The sequence below is a fragment of the Ovis canadensis genome, chromosome 3, assembly GCF_042477335.2.
Source record: "Ovis canadensis isolate MfBH-ARS-UI-01 breed Bighorn chromosome 3, ARS-UI_OviCan_v2, whole genome shotgun sequence".
NCBI lineage: Eukaryota > Metazoa > Chordata > Mammalia > Artiodactyla > Bovidae > Ovis > Ovis canadensis.
This window is the reverse complement of record NC_091247.1, coordinates 103050459-103073161: the sequence shown is the minus strand read 5'-3', so window position 1 is coordinate 103073161 and position 22703 is coordinate 103050459. Positions and strand designations below refer to the sequence as shown.

The 22703-nt window shown below is 46.5% G+C and overlaps 1 protein-coding gene across 1 annotated transcript in view; it reads left to right on the top strand.

Moving 5' to 3' along the window:
* Positions 1-3359: 3359 nt before the first annotated feature.
* Positions 3360-22703, top strand: part of CNGA3 (cyclic nucleotide gated channel subunit alpha 3) — a 41459-nt gene continuing 22115 nt past the window's right edge. The window contains exons 1-2 of the mRNA XM_069580583.1: positions 3360-3594; positions 18611-18747. Of these exons, the coding sequence (XP_069436684.1) occupies positions 18629-18747 (119 nt within the window). The 5' untranslated portion in view covers positions 3360-3594; positions 18611-18628. The remainder of the gene's footprint in view (positions 3595-18610; positions 18748-22703) is intronic.

The following is a 22703-nucleotide window of genomic DNA, read 5'->3' as shown; positions in this document are numbered from 1 at the left end:
CCACTGCCTGCAAGGCTGACCTGAAGGGGGCGGCTCCCAGGACAAAGTAGCTTAGATCCACAGCACCACGGACCTCCTTGGGCTCTTAATGACATTTGGATAGAATTCATAACTCCACATTTTATTATTTTCCTTCTATTCTTCCAACTGCCAGGTAGGTGAGGGAAACAGAGGTTGTCTTCTTCATGGTCAAGAAGGAAGCAGGCAAAATGGGCCTTAAAAACTAAACACAATTGCCTCTCCCTGCTTCAGGCATTTTTCCCCCTGATAATTTTACACTGACTAGGAGAATTTTTGCTGGGGAAACTGATGCATCATTGCCTCTCCTGTGAACCTTGTCTGCCTCTGCGTAAGTATTTTATTTCCCAAAAGCCACTCCTACAAATTGCCTTATCATTCACCAAGGATCTAGGCCATCTGCCAGGGCTGGCTGACACCTTCCCCTTACTGATAAGTGGGCTTATCTGTTTGCATTTCTACTTCTAATCTGCTAGTGTGGTTTATCTGCTTATCAGATTGTGTGTTCTTTGACATAATGGACACCATATGGCCCCCAGCAGAAGCGGCTGCCTTGTTGCCTGCTTTTGGGCACAAATTATGTGCCTTTCAACACCAGTCTGTAATTATCAGGTTCCCAGGATGTCTGAAGTGTTTGGACTGGGCAGATTTTACATAATTAGAATAGCAAAAATTTAGTTCCTCTTCCCAGTGTTTTAAAATGAAAGTACATCATACGCACACAGAATAAATAACAAATTGTACATATGCAGAGTAAAACTGAAGACCTATGGCTACAAGCAACATCACTGAATCTTAATATTGGTTGAGAAAAAAAAAATCCCAGAAGACTATATAGACTGTAATCACACCATTTCTAAATTTTAAAACAATTAAAACTAAATATCACTGTTGTTCAGTTGCTGAGTTGTATCCAAGAGTCTTTGCTACCCCTTGGACTGCAGCACACCAGGCCTCCCTGTCTTTCACTATCTCCTAGAGTTTGCTCAAACTCATGTCCATTGAGTCAGTGATACCATCCAACCATCTCATCCTCTGTTGCCCCCTTCTCTTCCTGCCCTCAATCTTTCCCAGTATCTGGGTCTTTTCCATATCACTGGGGAGTCCCCTAAGCCACACTCATCCAGGCTCATGTTCTAACTCAATCCTTCTGGGCATGACTAGTATTTATCCTTTCATTTCTCTGGCACTGAAATCACAGGTGAACAGAACTGGTCTCCTAGCTTCCCTGGGGCCAGCCTTCCTCAGCTCCCAAAGGCCGAGTGCCACCCTTTCCCCCACAGACCCCTTCTCATTGCTTTAGTGAGTCCTGACTGAGACTGAAACAACATAGGGTCCACCCGGGCTCCCCTCCTCCCAATCTCACGTGCCGCATCAGAATAAGGAAGTAGCATCTTCTCCATCATGCCCTTTGCACCATGGTCTTCCTCTTCTGGCACAAGGCTTTGGGTTTCTGACAATCCCTATGCTGGGTCTCCAGATCCCATGGACCTGTGAGGACATGCCACTGGCTCATTGGGGATTGCCTGGTGCTGATTGTGTCCTGCCTCTTGACAAAGGTGCCATCCATACACACCACATACATACCTCAGATGAAGCTTAAGCAATAGGACAGATCCCCAGATGCCACCGCACTCAGTGTGTCTTTGGCCAAATCTGGACCCTCTATCCTGGCAGCCAAAGATCTTGCTCCTAGACGTCTTTCCAGGCAAATTCACAGAGACATTTTCTCTGGGCTCTTTCTGTTCATTCCCAGCCTCAGTTCATCTGTTTCCATCTTTCAGGTGCCAAAAGTTCTTCAGTAATAATTACCGACACCCACATAATGCCCTATTGTCCAATTATGTGCTCAGTCCTATAGTAGATGGTCTACTTTATTTCATCAGATTCAGTGCACTTCTCCAGCTTATCATCAATTTTGTAAGATCTTGTTTTCCCCTTCAGATCTTAGAAATGGTCTGCATTTCAAAAACAAAGTTCAAATGGATTTTTCATATTATGCCTCAAAAATTGTCTCCTGATAGCTACTACTACTACTACTTTCTCCAAAATCAGCATTCAAGATTCTTTAAAAGCTCTAAAATATTTCTGGGCCACAGAGGATAACCACCTGCTTCCTGTCTTCCCTGAGGACAAGCCAACAGGAAACAGCTCTTACTTGTATGGTAAATCACAGGGATTAGAAGAAATGCAGCATTTCTCAATAATAAGGACTATGAAAAAAAAAAATTGCCCAGGGTAAATGATGTATGTTAGAGACTCTGTGGGCTAAGGAGACCATGGTCTCATGAATTGTTTTTTTTTTCTCTTGTGGTAAATTCAATTCCAAGAGCCCAAATGACCAAACAAAAACTCTCTTCTCCATCTTCTGTGGCTTCAACTTTGTTTTATTGATTCACCATTTCCATTCATTTGTTTTCCTATAACCAGAATCCTTTGAATCTGAACAATTTAGCCTGACTTTTCAAGGAAGTTTTTTTTTTCTTTAGGCTCTGTGCCCCTTCTGTAAGATAAATGTGTGTACATATGTCTAATTCGTTATTTCTCCAGTGAATGGAATACACTTCATCTCTCCCTTCAAATCTGCATGAACTTGAAAGCTTGTCCTCTGAAAACAGTTTGCTCCATGAATAGACAGTTTGATAGGTATGTCCAGGAAATGCCAGGTGCCAGTTCAAGTCCTCAGAGAAGCCTCTGGTTTTCAGGCTCCTGAGGGGGATCTGCTCCTTCAGAGTTTCTTCCTGTAAGGGTGTTAATTTATGGGAACCTGGAACCCAGAGGCTTCTTGTCCCAGACAAGAAAGCTGGACTCCTCCTGGGACCTGTTCATCCAGAACCGGAGAGTGAACAGGAGGTGAGATTAGGTCTTTAGCCTTGATATGTGTGTGTCAGATACATGCCTTCTGTGGAGAAAGTGAGTTTGCAGAAATGTATAAGGTTTTTTCTTTAAAAAGAGTTTAGGCACCTTTGGCCTCCATAGTGGGCAATGAATACCAGCTGGATTAGTAGGTTTTAATTTTTAGTTCCAGGAATCTGTGTTGTCTGGTGTGATAGAAGGAAACCCAAAACTCTGCAAGGCGAATACACCATATTCCCAAGAGAAATTTGTTTTTAAAACTCTCCCTCCTAAGATTGTAAATGAGTTTAAGGGTATATATATTCCCACCTTTAAACTTCAAACTCCCAGGTCTCTGCTGTGTCTTCATGCAGTGTGAATTACACTACCAGTTTTAAAACAAAATCCCAGGAAGGAGTCCAAGGAGGCTGTTCGCGGTTAGAAGCGAGTCCAGATTTGACAGACGGACTTTGCTGCTTGCTTGCTCCTGGCTCGCCTCTCTTGTCTTGGAGGGCACGGCTTCAAGTGGCTTCGGCCTCTTCCGGGACCGCCTTTGAGGCTCCAGAGCCTCACCTGACTTTCGCAGAGAGAGGGAGGCAACCGGCTCCTTCCGCTGCCCGCAGAGGAGGGTCCGGGGGCTGGAGCGTATGGGAGCGAGCAAGGCAGGCGCTGCTGTCCAGAGCGAAGAGAAGACCCTCCTCCAGGCACAGGAGCGCCGCGGAGAGCTCAAACTTTGGTGGGGTAAGGAATTTAGGGGCTCTTGAGCTGATGGTTCTTGGGGCGCTGGGAGGTGCGCGGGGGACGCAGACTCCAGCATGAAAGTGGATTAAAGATATGCGCTCAAGGGACTAGGGTCGCGACGCCCTCGGGTGGGCGCGGCGCTGTCCGCAGCCCCCGGTTCTGAAACGGGAGAAAGGGGCAGAAGCAAGGACCAGCTCTGTTCCCACCCAGGCACACACATCCTTTCAGCAGCAATCAAAGGACTAGAGGCCGTCCCTGCTTCCTAAATCTATCGCACCCCTTTCTACTCACGTCCCGCAGCCGCCGCGCTGGGCCAAGTCAGGCTGAGCCGTCGAGGCTGGAGGCAGAAGAAGCTGGGCTCCTTCAACAAAAGGATGCACCTGGCACCACCCCCAAGACACCTCCCCAAGATCCCGGGTACCCGGACGCCCCGCCTTCTCGGCCGCCCGTCCTAGAAGAGGCTCCTGGCCGCCTCTTTCCCCGGGGTCCAGATCGGGGTCCCGCGCAGAGTCTCCCCGAGTGTGCGTGGCTCCTACGGAAGTTGTGACCACGACTTGGAGGGAGCAGGAGCCAAGGGGAACGCGGACGGGGGTCGGGGGACTGCCTCCGCTGGACCCTACTCAGTCTTGAGGATCCGGAGACAGGTGGGCTGAGGAAGAGGCAAAGAATTAAAATTCTCTGGGGAGTGAGCAGTCACTTTTGTTTTTTAATGATAAAATCATAATCCGAGATCTTGGCTGCTCCTGCCTTAGGGGCTTAGCGTTTAGGAGCAAGAAGGGGCGGGGTGGGGGCCCCTCTGATTCTTAGCAATCCCCTAAGCGGATAATCACATGGGCTCTCTGTCCTCCTCCTCAGACTTTTCTCCCCAGCTCAGCCGCCGCCCCCATTCCCAGTCCTCGAGGGGCGCGGCCAGCAAGCCCTTGCGCTCCAGCCTTCCCGGGCAAGGGCTGGATGACTGGAGGAAGGGCCGATTCATTCTCCTCTCCGTGTAATCCCCCAGTTCACAGCTACCTTATTTTATGCTGTTGTTGAGACTTTAAACGTTGTCATTCTGGAGTGGGTATCCCTAGTTAGACGCGGGATGTGGCCGAGGATGACGAGGGCAGCAGCAAAGAAAACCCTGAGCCCGGGTCTGTGGTCTCCGCAGCTGTGGACCCGGTGCCCGGGACAGGCAGTTCGCTCGCTCAGAGCTCCCTGCGAGGGGTTCCGTCTGCACAACTCCTCATCTGGAAACCCGACAGCATGATAGTGGGCGCTCCTCTCCAGATCTTCCAGAGGGGCGAAGCTGGGGTCGGCACCTTCCCTGGTACCTCCAGCTCTGGAGCAGTAGCTCCAGACCTGGATTCAGGCTGTCTCCGGGAGAGTTCAGTCTCTCCGGACCTGTCCTCCAGCCTGCCAACCTGCACACCCACGCGCGCACACACACTTTCATTCATAAAAATTCGCAACTGACATCGTTGTCTAGGCATGGGGTGACATACTTAAGCGAGAAATCACTGGATGGGGCGCTGGAAACTCAGGCCGGGGGAAGGGAGGAGAACGCCGTCGCAGCCACTAGCGCTAAGCATGTACGCCCAAGTTTCGGATTCTTGAAAATTCTGCTGGGTCAGGGAAGCACGTTACGATTTCACTGAACTAGTGGGAGAATTAAAGGACGTGGCGCCTCTGTTCCGTCATAAATGGGGCCCTCGATGGGCGCTGGATGACAGCAGAGAGTCACTGGATGCTCTCTGGGCGACCACTTCTGCAAGGTCTCAGTCACTTCAGCACGGACTTTGGCCAGGACTGCTTGTGCCTCTTGCCTTTGATGCTCCCGTGCTGAACGCGTTTCCTGTCCTCATTCACTATCTGCCCGCGGTTGCAGCGTCTTGTCAATAATGGGGTTGCCATGACGACCAATTTCCCATCGCCATGGTACCCCGGAGGTAAACAGTTGGAAGCTGCAGAGGTTCTTGAGTAGTAGCTCCCTCAGATCCTGCACAGCCTGAGGGTTTCCTGCAGTTGTGAAAGAGGGATGGCAATGATCAGGTACTGCCGGCGCTCACTCTTCCCCTCCCCAACCACCACACACTGCCTGGCCGCCTGTTCACCTGAAACCCTCTCTAATCCCTGTGGCCTCCAGGTTGGGATGGGTCAAGTTTCCATTTCCATCCTCCAACTGTTACAATGAGCCTGGGGGAAAATGGTTTTCGCTCTGACCTGACTCGAGTCTGCTGCTCACTGACTACTCCTGAGTACAAATGGCAAGACTAAGCCTTGTGGGAGACAGAATTAACTAAACTAACACAGCCCCTGGTCTCGGCACATCCCGCTTCAGAGACGGCCTCCTCTCTGGACTGAAATACAGGCGATAGTGTCCGGAGAGTACAGAGGTGGGGATGACAGACCACCGCCACCCCTTCACTCGGGGGAGGACATATTGGAGTTGAAACTAAGGAATTTCAACTGAGGAGCAAGAGGGAAAAGGTCTCTAGGCAGAGGGACTAGCAGGAGCACATGAATTTCCTCCGCACAGGCTAGCCCCGCGGTAGCACAGAGACTTTTATTAATAAGATGGGCGGGGCGGCGCGCAGCCGTTAGCTCACGACAATTCTCGCGAGATCCTGAGCGTGAGGCCCAGAGCGTGTCGGGCAGAGGGCCTGCTCTCTTCTCAAAGGTCGCCCTCACAGTGGTCATCATGGCGGAGGGTGCTGTGGGAGGTGGATGGCAGCCTTCTCCCCAGGACCCTCCAGGTCCTCTAGCCTAGGGGCCAGTGGGTGAGCTGGGGGTCCCAGGACAGGCTGAGGGCTGTGTCCTCGGTAGCTCCAGAGCCTCCGGCCCAGCTGCCCTGGGAACCTCTCCCCCTTCTAATGGCGGAGATGGTCTTCACAGGTCCGAGTCTGTGGAGGCCTCAGCAAATGGAGTGTGTGGACACTGCCATTCAGGTACCAGCTTCAGTCTCTCCCTTCAAGTTTCAAAACTGGGAACAGCAGAGATCGGTTGTCCATTCCTAGTAAGTGGCTGGAGGTGAGGGTTAAGTTCAAGGACCTTGCACATGGTTACTTCAGGTCCACCTCTGTGGGTGGGGCTCTTCTCAACCAAGGGCAGTTGTCAGGAGCTGGGAACTGACCTGATGAGTATTTGCTAGAATGGGTGTTCCTGTTGATCCCATATAAATGCTTCTCTCCAGGTTAAACGACAAGCCTGAGGGCTGGCTGGGTTCCGGTCACCCAGTGGTGATGGCTGAGCAGGGTCTGGGGACCTGGTCCTCCTGGGTGCTGGAGGGACCCTCCTTGGGCAGGGTGAAGGACACCAGCAGAGACACACACCCCACCCCACCCCGCCTTCGCCAGGGCGAGGCATCAGAGGGAGAGAGCTGAGTCTTGGGACCTTGCGCTTCCTTTTCAGAATAGAGAATAACATTTGTTGTTCGGCCGCTAAGTAGTGTCAGACTATTTGTCTGTGCTTTACTACTTTCTTTGGTGGATTTGGTGGAGGTTTACAGGAGCCTTGTGACCTGACCTCTGGAACAAAGAATGTGACCCCAAGAAGTTTGCAACAAGTCACCACACCCGTCCATCACCTTTCCTAGAAAAAGGCTTTACTGAAAGCTTTTAGAGCCCTGCAATAAACCTTTCTCTGCTCCAAACTGCAACATTTTAGTTTCGATATTACTTGGCCTCCTGTGTTTCTGGCACGCAAACTTGCATTCAGTAATAGATTCAGAACGTCTCAGCAGCTTAGTGTATTGCCTATGCAATGTCTGCGGTTCCAAGGCTTGGTGGAGTTGGGGGCCAGGGTTCCATCAATGGGGGACTCTGCTGGCCAGAGCCTGCCACTCTGTCCTCAGCTGCTCTGGAAAGGGGACTGAGAAGTAAAAGCCAGTGCAACTGGCTTTGGTGAGCATTCTATGCCAGTAAGTGGGATGAGAAAACTCATACCACCTATAAGGAAAGGGTGAGTGATTTGGTTTAAATGGGGCATCAGTTTTAAGGTAATATGATCAAGGTTACAAAACATCTTTAATGTCAGGCCAAGGCTACATGCTGGAGAAAATAGGCCACATCTAAAGGTTTCTGATTGACGTGATTAGAACTACTGCGTGGGAATTCCCTAGTGGTCCAGTGGTTAGAACTCTGCGCTTCCACGGCAAGGGGCATGGGTGGATTTGTTTCGACAATCCTGGAGAGAGGGACAAGAGCCTGGACAAAGGTGGGAGCAGAACTCAAGAAGCCAGGAGCTGCTTCTGATTGTTCACTGTCACAGCCCTACTGCCTGGTACGGTCCTGGCACATGGTTAAGGTTCAAGCCATTTCTGAATTAGAGAATGGAAGAATGGAAGGCAACAGAGGGGACAGATAACCTAGAGGACTTGGTGTCGGTAGATCTAGGGAAGTGAGGGAGAGGGAGGTCTGGAAGCTTATGCCAGTCTTAGCTGGGGGATTAGCAGGCTCCAGTGGGAGGGTGCCTTTCAGGTCAGTTTTGTATTAACTCTTCCCTGGATATGCTGCGTCCTCTCTCGCATGGCCCACAGCCTGGCCCTCATCTCATCCCCAAATCACTTCTTTTGTCCTGTCTTATTTATTTACTTTTGGCTTGGCATGCAGATCCTAGTTCCCCTACCAGGGATTTGGAAGCATGGCATCTCAACTACTGGACCATCAAAGGAGTCTCTCTTTTGTTATTCTATGAGGAATTTCACGCATCCCATCTTGTATTAGAATAATCTAGTGTAGGAGTTAAACCCAAACAGACTTGTTCCCCAGTGCTGCCATCACTGTTAACAATAACTGTTGTTAGCCATTCTGAGCCCAAGGTTCTTCATGTGCAAATTGGTAGCAGGAGTTACACTATCTGCCTCATTGGCTTGTTGGAGAAGAAATGAAGCAATTGGAGTGAATTTCTCAGCACAGTGCCTGGTATGGCAAGTGCTCAAAGTTGGATACGACCATTTTATAATTTTCTATAATGACAGTGTACTACTTTTATAATCATATCCCAAAAGTTAATTAAGGGGAAATAACACACTTTACTTCCTGTGCTTGCAGCTAGTCTTGGAAATGGGTCCTTGGGGAAAGAAGGGAGGTGCTTTGCCTGGCCTTGATGACTGTGAGTGTGTGTGTATGTGTGTGTGTTGGGAGGAGCAGACATAATTCTGCAGAGAGCATCTATAAGGCTGGCTACAGAGATCTGGGTTCACTGGCTCTAGCAACATCTAGAAAGTAGTTTCATCCTCTTGGAATCTCAGCCTGAGCAGCTGAATCTTATTGCAAAGTAGTCATTTAGAAACTGAGTGCACTTAAAGCTCAGGAAACCAGAGTCCCATGAATTTTGAATCATCTCTGCTGAAAACCAAGACACTTTCCAGGCATGTGGCAAGCCTCTGTTTGGTGGTTGAGTAACAGAACTAACAACATTGTTACAATTTCAGTGCATTCTCTTTCACCCTAAATCGCTTCCTGTTTGGGGACAATGTTAGCTTTTTTTCTCAGTCAGGAATTGAAAATCTACAGCTGGTATGTGCAAGCTTCCCTTTGGTTGGGTTATAGAAATGCGTAGGGTTCAGAAGCAGGAGAACTCCACCTTCTGCGGGTTACAGTTTAACACTTTCAACACTCCAAAAGGAAATCCTGCACCCATTATCAGACATTTTCTAACTCCCCTCCCATCCTTGTCCCTGGCAGCCATTAATCTATTTTCTATTTCTATGGATTTGCCTATTCTGGACATTTCATACAAATTGAATTATATGATATGTGGCATTTTGTGTCTGGCTTGCTTACTTAGCATAATGTTTTCAGGGTTCAACCATGTTGTGGCAGGTATCAGTATTTTATCCTTTTTAATTGCCAAATAAAATTCCACCTGAATAACATTATGTAGATAGACCATATTTTTTTTAATCTAGTTATCAGTTGATAGACATGTAGGTTGTTTCCATTTGGGGACTATTATGAATAATTCAGCTATGAACATTGAAATACAAGTTGTGTGGACATATATTTTCATTAGGTATCTGCCTGTGAGTAGAATTCCCGGGTCTTATGGTGACTGTTTTCAGCATTTTGAGGAAATGCCCAGTTGTTTTCCAAAGTGGCTACACCATTTACAGCATTCCTACCAGCTGCATGTGAAGACTCCAGCTTCTCCACATCCTTACCAACACTTGTTATTGTCTGTTTATTTCTTAATTATAGCCCTTACAGGCAGTGTGGAGTGATATCATGATTTTGACTTACATTTCTCCATAACTAAATATATTAAGCATTTCTTCATGTGCTTGTTGAACATTTGTGTATCTCCTTAGAGAAATATGTATTCAAGTCCTTCGCCCATTATTTAATTGGGTTACTTGTCTTTTTATTATTGAGTTGTAATAGTTCTTTACGTATTTTGGGTACAAGGCCCTTACCAATATATAATTTTAAATTATTTTTTCCATTCTGTGGGTTGCCTTTTTACTTCTTGATGGTATCATTTGATGTACAAAGGTTTTATTTATTTTTTATGAAGCCCAACCTTTTTTTTTTAGTCCGTTATACTTTTGATGTCATATCTAAGGAACCACTATCTAACCCAAGGTCATGAAGATTTACTCCTCTGTCTTCCTCCAGAAACTTATGGTTTTAGCTCTTATATTTAAGTCTATGACCTATTTTGAGTTAATTTTTATGAATGGTATGTGTAAGAAATGCCGCGGGAAGAAGGAGCCACCCCTATAGACCATTGATCAGGGCCTTTTATTGGGCGGTTGCTCTCGGGCAGAACTCCTCGGGGCAGGTAAGCAAAGAAGCGAGGGGCGGGGGGGTTCTGCGAAGCAAAGGGAGTCTGCGGGGTAAAGGGAGACTGCCAGGTGTGAGGGGTGGGGAAGGGTTTTATAGCTGGGGCCGGGGCTCCCATATAAGGAAGAAAATGCGGGCTCAGCGGTGATTGGTGTCCAAGGGCTCCGTGTCAGCTCCTGATTGGACGGCGAGGGCTTTGTGTTGGCTCCTGATTGGTCGGCTTGGTTGCCGGCCCGTCTCCGGGGCGTGTCTGCAGCACTCTCGGCCGGGACATGTCTAGACATGCCTGACCTTGCCCTGACCTTTCACCCTGACCTTGCCCTGACCTTTCATCCCAGCCTTGCCCTGACCTTTCAGTATGTATTCTTTTACATACCAGCAACATTTGATGAAAATACCATTTATTCTTCCCCTCATTGAGTGATCTTGGCACCATTGTTGAAAATGAGTTGATCATAGATGCCCTTAATCAGGTTGAGGACGTTTCCTTATAGTCCTAGTTTATTGACAGTTTAACATGAAAATATGTTGGATGTTGTCAAATGCTTTTCTTGTGCCATTGAGATGTACATGTTTTTACTCTTTAACCTATTAATACATGCATTGTTGTGCTTAGTTGCATCCAACCCTTTGTGACCCCATGGACTATAGCCTACCAGGCTCCTCTGTGCATGGGGATTCTCTAGGCAAGAATACTGGAATGGGTAGCCTATCCCTTCTCCAGGGGAACTTCCCGACCCAGGAATCGAACCCAGGTCTCCTGCATTGCAGGTGGATTCTTTATCAGCTGAGCTGCCCTGGAAGCCCAATATGATATACTAGGCTGATTAATTTTGGATGATAAGCCAACTTTGCATTCCTAGAATAAGTATCACTTGACCGTGGTATAAGGTACTTTTTATGTATTACTAGATTTGGTTTGCTAGTGTTTTGTCATTAAAATCTTTGCCTATTAATATAATTTTCATCTTCTCACATTAAGTTCTGATATTTAAGTTGTTTGTGCTGTGCCATGTCCAGAGAATATTGACATTATATAGTTGCTTCCCCTTTCTGTTTCTGAAACTCTAGAATATTTTTATCTCCTCCATATAAGATAACATTCATAGAAAATAGGAGAGGACTATCAGGTACAATATTTGCACTGTGGAGTTTTGTCCCATCATGGAAATTCTGAAACAGAAGGTCCTTTAATAATCTACTGGGTCTTGGTTTGTAACTCTGTTCCGCAGAGTTCCCAAAGGTATTCTACCTGCATTTTAAGGGTTTTTAAAAATGTATATTTAAGTATTTTGAAACCCCAAATGAATAGAGATAGCATTGGTTGGTATGATGTGTTCCATACCTAACTTTACTGTTTGGATATTATGGTCAAAATTAACTTCTATCCCACTGATTGTCTTTATAAAAATTATCAAACATTTAAATAGAACACTACAAGTGAATGTTTTTTGAACTGGGTTTCTGTGGAAGACTTCATCTATGTGCTGTAGTCTATGTCCCATTATTAGATGAAGAAACTAAAGTGCTGGGTCACATGCCCAAATTGAAGGCTGAGCTGAGAAGAGACTCCGGCTCTCCTTTCTCTTAGTACAGGACACATGACCACCTATATCGTCTTTCCAATGTCATGTGTCGCAAACAAAAGCTATTTCACTCAGAGGGAACTGCTTGAAAACACAAAACCGTTATCATTGAGCTCATGGTCTGCTCTGGTCCCTGTATTTGTTCTGTGGCTGGCTCACATGTCTGAGTGATTCAGTGGATCAGCGTTAGAGCTTTTCCCTTCTACCCTGAAGTTCTCAGATGAAATAGGAAAGAAGGGAAAGGCAATCAGAAGTGTGCTTTAGATAAAAGTTCCAAGGTGTGCAGACTTTGTGGGAGCTTATCTTTGGAGTTTAATTTGACAAAATGAGCCTGCCCAACCTTACACTTACTGAGAATTAGCTGAGTGCTTTTGGCCCAGAGTGATGCTAGGTAAAAAGTTGAGTTGTGGAGGCCTGAAATGGCTGAAGCCCGGAGACAGGTTACTTTTGAGAAGATCAAAGACCCCAAGTGGTAAAAATGGTCCATCCCAACTGAAGAAAACGGAAGCCTGGGCCAAGTGTGTGCACCCAGCAGGACTGCAGGGCTCTCCTCTGATGGGGATTCCCATCTGCTTGGCGTGGCTTTGTGTCTAGACTTAGTGTTTCACTGATCGGACCTGCCAGGCCCTGATTGAACAGGAGTCACTACCCAGGACAGTGATCATTCACAGAGGCCTCACACCTCTCTATTGGTGTGCTACATCCAGGTTTTGGAAAATGACAATGTGTCAGTCGACATACATGGAACCAGGACTGGTTTTCATGTTTAAGCCAGAATAAAAAAGAGGACAGGACATGGACAATATTTTTTTAGTATGAGAAGTTAGTCATCACAAGTGGGGACCAAGATTTTTTTTTCAGAAGCACATTTCAAATTAAAAAATAAAGCTTTACATGTTTTAACTTCCTTTGTGGCTTACTTGCTCTCTCCCTCATGAATTCCCCTCCATTCTTAAATAGGACGTAAATGTTCAGCATGACTCATTCACAGAAGTGTTAGGAGGATCAAAGGAGTTTAATACAACTTAAGTTATCAAGAACAGTACCAGGCAAAGAGTAAATGCTAATAAATATACTGTAGTAATTATCATTGTCAGCATTGCAGTTACTCACCTGAATCTTCCTCCATTTATGCCTCCTACTTTTTATTACCTACCATGAGTATATGATGAGTGTTTTGGAGGATAAAATATTTTAAGTAAAGTTTATTAACTCCTTTAAGTCTTCTGGAGTTAATAAAGGAATGAGAAAAACGCAAGAATAGCTGGGCAAGTTGTGTTAGACTCCTGCCTACTTAGGTGTCCAAGCCGAGAACAGCGGAGAGAGTTAGCGCTATGCGCAAAAGACAATCAAATCCTTAAAGGTGCACAACACAGTGGTTCACATGTGGTAGATGTCGAATGCTGTTAAATAATTATGGTGATTGCTCTTCACATAAGGAGTCTCCTCAGACCTCAGCAGTCCCTAAGACAGAATTAGTCCCCCGCCATCTGCATTGCTTCCCATCATGCCTCTGTCTCTATTTCAGCACCTCTCTTTCCTCCCGCTGCTGTTTACATGCCTGTTTCCTCATGCACTTTTGTGTCTTCAAAGACAGGGACCTGTTTTCTTCATCTTCATACTCCTCAGGGCCAGGTGCAATGTTTAGGACACTGAAAGAATCAGTAAGTGTGTCAGTGGGAAGAAAACACGTTGGATTTAGTGATGCTGTAAAAAAAAAAAAAAAGAAAGAAAGAAAGAAATTGTCTGAAACAGTGTGTCCTAAATTCCCCAGTCAAGCCCTGGAAAACACACATGGATTTGGGAGATGATCACAAACCACTCACACCTGGGATCCGCTTCAAGGTCACTCTACTAGTTGGTAGGATGTATCTTCTTCCCATGCTTAAAAATTAAAATTATATTTGTGTACTTCTAATCTCCTGCAGTGGGTGTGATAAAACAAACCACAACATGGACTTCAGGGTCAGAGAGGCCCTAACCTGCATTTCCTCATCTTCAAAATCAGCTTCACTATTACCTCTTAAGGTTCCTGAGGATGTACAAATAATGGATATGCAGGTGTCCCACACTCAGGGGACCCTGGCTGGATGGTGATTTCCATTCTCAACAGAGCCTCAGTATTACTGATTTTAATTTCATGATCTCATCTGTGAGTTCTAGAGTTTATGGAACCAAGAGATGTGAAAACACTTGGGCAGCTGGGGAATCCCTTGGATTAAATTAAATGTTTATCCTGCCTCTCCTGGGCTTCCCATGTGGCTCTAGTGGTAAAGAAACTGCCTGCCTATGCAGGAGACATAAGAGATGTGGGTTTGATCCCGGGGTCAGGAAGATCCCCTGGAGGAGGGCACGGCAACCCACGATGGTATTCTTGCCTGCAGAATCCCATGGATAGAGGAGCATGGCAGTCCAGAGTCTCAAAGAGTCAGACACTACTGAAGTGACCTAGCATGCATGCACCTGCCTTTCCTGTTTGAGTCATACTACTGAGCAGCCAAATAGTGTCAAATTTTCTTTTTTTAAGAATATTTAAGCTAACTTATGAAGATGGAATGGTAGACTATCACCAATATGCAACTCCTAATGAATCAATGATCACCAATTGCTGCTAAAATCACCCAAAGGAATATTCTTGCAAAAAAAAAAAAAATATGGAACCCAAATTTAACCACATCCTGAGTACAGTTACCAGTTTACAGGAAACATTGTAAAATTGGAATTGGCAAAAATCCATACTGTGGGAAACTCAATAGTACAAACAGTTTTGTTTTTTTCCATAAAAAGAAGAGAAATGCATAGGAACTTTAGATTTTAAAATACCAAAGAGATACATCAAGCAATCAGAATATATAGACCTTGTTTGGATCCTTATTCTTTTAAGTAATTTTAAAAAGACAACCATTATGACATTTATGAAACAATTGGAAAAGATCTTATGATTTATCTTAAACTAACATTTTCCTTTAATTATGTACATTTTGCCCTGCCCTGCCCAACCTTGTTCTCCTGGATAAAGAACACAGAATTAACAAAGAAAATTAGATTACTTCTAACCCTTGAGAGGTCTGGGTCAAGGGCCCACTTACCATGTCTAAACAACTAAAAAACATTCTCTGAGTTGAGGTAATTCCCTCCTCTCACCATAAGAACCCACAGAATTTTGGGTAAGGGCATACTGGCAGGCAGCTTTTTGGGGAAAGTGGTTCCAAGGAAGAGAAGTAAGAGTCTTGGAAGACAAAACAAGGGAAAAAGGGGAAACCACCCCAAGTGTAGATTATCAAACTAGTCACCACTATGGGCAACTGGTTAGATCCTTCAAGGGGTTCTGCAAAGAGCCCTGTAGAATATAGGTCTGAATTGTCTCTCTGAGGGAACAAAAAAGGGGAATATCTATCCTTGGTTCTGGGTTCTGTCAGTCAAGGGTTGCCCAAGGAGGGCTTGCAATCTAGCACTTCTGGGTGTGCACACGTGCCGCAGTGGCCTCAGAGCACGGTAGCGTGGGGAGATTTGGTCTCCAGTCTCCCATCTGTGGTTTGCCCCCCTTCTTTTCCTTTTGGGTTTATCCCAGGTCACAGGGGAGACTTTCACACATGCACATGGACATTCTCCCCACACCTCCAAGCTCCATTTAACCCTCCCACACAAACAGCTCCTCCTGAGCCACCTGGAAGTCTAAGGGTGTGCACACTGACACACTTCTCAGGAAGACAGACCTGGGAAGAGGCCCCAGCAGGCTCGAGAGCCAGTCCACAGCCTGCTGGGCAGAGAATTTGGGGATCCAGGGCATCCAGAGCATAGCCTAGGGCAGGGGGCAGGGTTCTGGGTGGGCATGTCCCGTTGGTCATGGGCTGTGGTTGGAAAGAGGTCAGAGTGGGTCCTTTAAAGAATGGGACCCCAGGCAGGGCCCCTACTGCTTAGGCCAAAAAGCAGTGCCAGTTCTTTTCTACCCACAGACTTTACACTACCAGGCTCTGGAATCAGATTTTTGTTCATCTTGGCCCAGGTCTCAAGCAATAACATTAGGGAAACAGCTCACCTGTTCAGTTTCTTCACTGGAAAAGGGAGACTGCTGGGGGGGTTAAAGGAGACAGTGTTACGCAAACACCTACTCTGTGCCTGGCATGCAGGAGCTCTCCACTGTGGGCAGGTCTGTGAGGGTCCAGAAGTGCTGCCTCCATTCAGTGGCATCAGGGTCAGGGTTTGAGCCCAGGCAGTTCAGGGAAAGGGCCCAGACTGGAGGCAATGAGATGTTTCTTTGTCTGGTACAATTTTCCTGTAAATGTACAAAGAGTAATTTTGATAGGTTTTCAATAGAGTCCCAGACTTCTTTAAGAGGTTTTCTAGATCCCACTGTAAGCTCCTTGAGGACAAAGCTGCATATTGTTTTCTAATAAAACCCTAGCTCTTAGCATATTGTCTGGCACATAGCTGAGTACAGTCAGGGCTCAGTTAAAAATCACTGGATGGATGATTTCAAATTATAGATGTATTTCTTTAACAGGAGATTCTTGTTTCATATGTTGGCGTCACAGTTTCCGCAGATATCTCAAACTGGAATCATTCTCTTCCTCAGCCCTCCTCCTTCCCCAGTCCCCGCCTCAGTGGGCAGCACCACCAGCCCCACATCCTCGCAGGCATGGCAGCATGACTCCCTCATTGATCCTTGATCAGTTACCATGTCCCCATGCTCCTATCCATTTAGTTTTTAAATTGATTACATTTGATTCACTACCACAAACCTAGTTCAGGCAACGATTGTCTCTCCCCTGAGATACTGCAGCACTTAGCTGCTCATGTTCCCTGAATATATCCTCCCCATTGCAGCCAGAATAACCTTTACACCTCTGACCACATCCCTGCTGGGCTTAGAGTAGAATCCAAGCCCTTGACAAACCCAGCAGGACTCTTTGGTATCTGTCATCTGCCCCACTTGTAAGATCCTTGACAAATGTCTTTGTCTTATATTTCTTTGTATCTCCTGTGGTCAGCCAGAAACTAAGTTACATAAATGAACATCGTTTTCAAAGACCAAAACCATTTTTTATCTATTGAGAAAACTATAAAATTTAATTAAATCATTGACTTAAGCTATCAAACCTCAGAGATGAACCAGGACTATCTAAGCCAATATCTTCCCCTCCCTGAGAAACTTGTGATGAGCACGGACCACATATATGTTAGGGACTTTGGTGCAGTGCTCTGTGCTCCTTGCACCGACCTTCCTTTGGATATGAAATTAATTTAGTTCTGGACTGAGCCACTGGGCTGTTTCTGGAAATCACCATTTTTCTCTGGAGTGGTCTCAACTGACTTCTGACACACTTAAGCCATGCGGCTGCTCAAGAGAGCCTGTGCTCATCTGCCTCAGAAAAACTATCCTCAGGAATTTATTTTCCTCCTGCAGAGTTTTGATCAGAAATCATGCAACTGGTCTGCTGTTTCAGTTTTCTTTTCTCATCGATCAGAGGGCCACCTTCCACTGTTTGCTGGAGGGAGAGTATTCATGGTCAGCACTGGGATCTCAATTTTTTTTTTTCTCGCTTCAGTGATGTCCGACTCTGTGTGACCCCATAGATGGCAGCCCACCAGGCTCTGCCATCCCTGAGATTCTCCAGGCAAGAACACTGGAGTGGGTTGCCATTTCCTTCTCCAATGCATGAAAGTGAAAAGTGAAAGTGAAGTCGCTCAGTCGTGTCCGACTTTTAGCGACCCTATGAACTACAGCCCACCAGGCTCCTCTGTCCGTGGGATTTTCCAGGCAAGAGTACTGGAGTGGGGTGCCATTGCCTTCTCCGGAGATCTCAATTTAGTCATCTTTAAATAGAGACAGAAATTGTATGTGTCTGATGAGGTTATTTTGAAGATTAAATGAGATGAAGTGTGTATCGGGTTGAACATCTTGTTGTAAAGGTTTTTATAAATGTCAAGTATTTAGGCTTTTTATGCTTTGTTTTAAAACAAGATTTGGGGGAGCTATAAAACGAGCAAAATTGTAAGATAAGTATAGGCAAATGACAAAGTCAGACCTTTTTTGTTTTAATTTTAAAAAATTGTTTATTTTTGTCTCTGCTGGGTCTTCGCTGCTCTGAAGTTGCGGCGCAAATTTCTCACTGCTGTGGCTTCTGTTACAGAACTCAGGCTTTAGGGTGCGGATGTTAGTATCTGCAGCATGTAGGCCCAGTTGCAGCTCCTGGGCTCTAGAGTATAGGCTCAGTAGTTGTGGAACCTGGGCTCAGTTGCTCCACAGTATGTGGGAATCTTCCTGAATCAGGGATTGAACCGGTGTCTCCTGCATTGGCAGGTGGATTCTTTACCACTGAGCCACCACAAAGTCAGAGTTAAGAGGGACACGGCATCATTGAAGAGAATCATGAGGGTTTAGCTTTCTTACAGTGGATACCAAATTCATTCATTTGTTTGATCAGCACATAATTTTGAGCAGTTCTTGGCATGCAGCTTATACAAAGGAATAAAAGACCTTCTTTGTACTTCTGAATGGGAAGAAGAACCCAGAGAGAGCCAACTGAAACACTGTGGCAGGAGTTGTGGGAGAGATGGAGGGGGACGTGAGCCAGGGCTTGTCTGGGGAGCAGCCCTCCCAAACGAGCTGGGTGTTCAGTTACATCCTCGTCCTGACGACATATCTGGTTCATGTTCATGTTTCAGCAGCCACCTTGGGGTGGAATGCGACACAGCGAGAAGATGGCCAAGATTAGCACGCAATACTCCCACCCCACCAGGACACACCCCTCGGTCAGGACCACGGACAGAGATCTGGATTGCATTGAAAACGGTCTCAGCAGGTAGGATGGGCTTTAACTTCATGCCTGGAACAGGTTGTTCCCATAGCTGCTCCTGACCGGGGAGAAAGAATGCCTTAGCCAGGCAGGACAGGTTGGAGGGTGGAGGCTGTTCACAGCACTCCTTCTAACTGCACGACTCCTCCCAACCCACACTGAAGTAGTTTTCATTCTCATTTTAGAGATGTGGGAAAATGCTCCAAAAATTACATAACTTTGGAAAGGCAAGAAAATGAAGATTAAAATGCAGCAGATTAAGCATGACTGTAAAAACGTCCCCAAAGTGCCACACTTTCCCTTGTGTACATCAAACATTTATCAGGCTCTGTCTGCACCAGGCACTGTCGTGGGCACTGGGGTGGAGTACAAATCCAGTGCCCTGCCCCTCATTTCCAGGGGAGAGTCAGGACTCAGTCCTGCTCATGGACTTGGGGGAAGGGACCATGCCTGCCAGCAAACATCAGCACCATCAATGATGTCCGACATAGGCAGTCACCTGGAAATCTGGGGCCTCTACTTCAAGCCCTGTTCCTAACTTACTGGGAGATCTGGGAAAATGCACTAAACCCTCTATGCCTCAGATTCTTCAACTGTAAAATGGAGCAGACTTGGGAAATGGGAGTATCTATTTGGTACAGACGGACTTACATTTTTTTTGATGCTTCTTAAATTGTCAATGAGTTGATTGAGTTAAACCAGGAGAAACTGTATTTCCAATATTAATGTTATTTTTGTCCCACATATATAGTACTGGAAACTTCTCCCGCCCATGTAAATTACACAGTATCTAAGGCCCAAAAATGCAACAACAGTCCCTCAGTCCTTGCACCCCTGGCACTGGCCCTCCTCCATCATTTCTCCTCACTCACTTGTATATGTCTCTTCCTCTCTCAGATGCGCATTTCATTTTTTGTGTCCAAGTTCTTTGTCCCAGGTCCTTAGCAAACTCTGCTTAGGAGTGATGGACAGTAGTTTCCCTATCACTGCAAACTTATGCAGTCTTTGGATCCCCACTTTCTGGGATTCAGGCAAAGGAAGGAAAGTCTCAAAGCATGCCAACAGATGTTTATTCCCTCCACTCTTGCAAGTTGGTGCTGAGACCCAGGAAATTTTATATGACTCAGGGGCATCAGAAATTCTCACCCTACTCAAATCTCTCCCTGCTAACTGGCTGACGGTCAATATCTGTGTTCCATAACTGAGGGCACCTTCCTTTAGCTTAAGGCATTGCCCTTATTTAAAAGGAAAAAGAACACTGTTAGGACAGTTATCTGCTATTAAAACTTTGGTATATATTAATAGTTTCTTTCTCACATCAGAGCTGATAAAAACCCCTGAAGAAAGGGCTGAAGAGGGGCTTCAAAGAGGGTTGCTTCAAAGAGGGTTGCAAGGGGGACTTACCTGGTGGTCCAGTGGCTGAGACTCCAAGTTCTCAATGCAGGGAGCCTGAGCTCCATCCCTGGTCAGGGAACTAGATCCCACATGCTGCAACTAAATATATATATATATATATATATATGTCCAAGCATAGCACACAACAAGAAAGAGAGGCTCCCTGGAGACATGAGGCTCCTAGGATCTTGGGCCCCAGGGATAAGGACAGAGGCTGTCAGAATCAAGAGCATGTGAAGCAACATGGAACTTGTCCCCATTGCTCCCTTTTGCTTCAGGCAGGACAGAGCCAGAGCATCTCTGGGATCCAAGCTCCCTGGGGTCTGTCTTGCTTCTCCCCATGGGAGAGTCAAGAGAAGGCAGGCCCAGCAGGTGGGCTGGGGCTCCTGCCCAGAATGCCTGCTCGACCCACACCACCACCACACGGGCCAGCTCTGCGCAGCTCATCCCAGCTCTGCCTCAGCAGGTAGCCAGCACATCCCATCTGGTCTGAAGGCTGTTCAAGAGCCTCTGGTTTCCCAGAGCCTCTCTGTGAGGTCAGGTTGGGTCCATGCACACTCAGAGGATGGGTCTGCCACATAGCAGAGGCTCTGAAATGCTGCCCTTGGACAGTCCTCTCTGCCCTCTCCCCTGGGTGATGCCATGCCCTCCCCTCCCCTGCTCTGCATCCCCAGGCCAGCATGGTGACCAAGAGCACAGGCTTGAGGCCACTCTACCAGGTTTGAAAACTGGCTCTGAAAAGCTGATCAACAGCTCCAAGCCTTAGTTTCCTCATCTGCAAAATATGCTAGTTCTGACCTCCGAGAGCAGCAGTGAGGTTAAAACAGGGCAAAGCTCATGGCACAGCCCCTGCCATGCGGTGAGCACTTATCACTGCTCCCTGCTGGTTTTGGAGATGCTCACCTCCATGGGCCTTCTCTGTGTCCCAGGCTGAAGCCTTTTCTGACCCCTCTGACCTCCAATAGCCCCAGCTGCCCTGACACCTGGACTGGCCATTTCCTGCCTGTGTCCACATCAGGCTGTCTCAGCCTGACCACCAGTCAAGTCTCACTGAGCTCCACTGGGGGCCATGCCCAACAACACATGTGGTAAGAGCTTGTTGACAGATTAGCACAGAATCCCATGGAAACACTAGAGAGATGTCAAAAGGAGAGACAGGAAAAAAGCTTCCTTCATGGGAAGCATTATCTCACAGAGCCAGGAATGGGTTAACAAGAGTTTCCAAGATGGTTCCTTAGCATCACTGAGGATTGAGAATAGGAGTTCACACTGGGGATGGTACAGCCTCGGGCCAGAAAGCTTCGTCCAGGCCCCTCCCCTGCTTCTCTGAGCAGCCTAACATCTGCTTATGGACAGACCAATTTTCCCTGTAAGATTTATTTGAGCAAAGGACTTTGACACAGTCACATAAAATTTTTAAAGTTTCCAATCACTATTTTGAGGGAGGAAATGGAATCTGAACGAATCATAGATCTTTGCCTTGAAATTCCAATCCTTTTAGAAAGCTTTTGGAGAAATAATTACAAATGGGTGTCCTTGAATATGAATCACTCTTTATCCTCAGTGATATCACACAGCTGCGCTGGGAACCTGTGTGTTGGTTGGCCCTTTGCTGAGGGCCCCCCCAAAGAGGGAAGACGTCATCTTCCGGTCCCCTGAGACATCTCTCTTCCCAGCTCTTTCACCAAATTAGAGACCAGTTTCCATTTCTCTTTTAAATCACTGAGATCATTTTGCTTGTAAAGAGTCATAAGGAAGGATCAAAGTGTTTCCTTTGAACAACAACAAAAAAAAATTAAATTTACACCTTGAGAAGACCAGAAATAAAAATATCTTGCATTTTGCTCTATTTAGATCTGTTTCATTGACTCAATTATTTAAGAGCTCTCTGGCATATTTTTGCAGATAATGCAATAAAGGCTTCAGAACCTGCTGCAGAGAATTGCAGCTAGCACCAAGGACACCTCAACCCCCAGAGCAGTCTCCTGGTGTAGCTATTCTAGAGGAGCTGTTGGGATAGAGGGTCATGTCCTACAGAAGAGGAGACTTCTTCGTGCTGCTTCCTGAGCAGAGCCCAAAGCAATTATCACAAAAGAAAACCATTTGCAATCTGCTTCCCCAGGACCGAAGGCAAAAATGCAGTGACCTCGGTTCCCTGGTCACATGCGGCTGGGGCAGCACCTGCCCGTCACTCTACGTCCTCAGGGCTTGGGAGGAGAAGAAAAATAATGTCTCACACTCTCCACCCTTGTTCTAAAAGGTCACTTCTGTTCACTCGCATGTCCCCAAAGTCACTAGAGGAAGACACCAGATCCACAGAGCACAAAGTTAATTACCGGTTTCCATTCTGATGAGAACCTCTGCTTCCTCCAGTGACAAAAAAGCCTCACCTCATGGACATGAATTCCTTTTTGTGAATAAACACAGAAGGTGAGCTTTGCACGTTGAAAATGACCTTGTCTTTCAAAGCAGTCAGTTTCTTGTGCTTCACCAGTTGTCCTTGTTCTTGCTGATTACCGACCCCACAGGGCTTCTCCCTGCAGAGGTGGCATCACCACCGAGGAGGA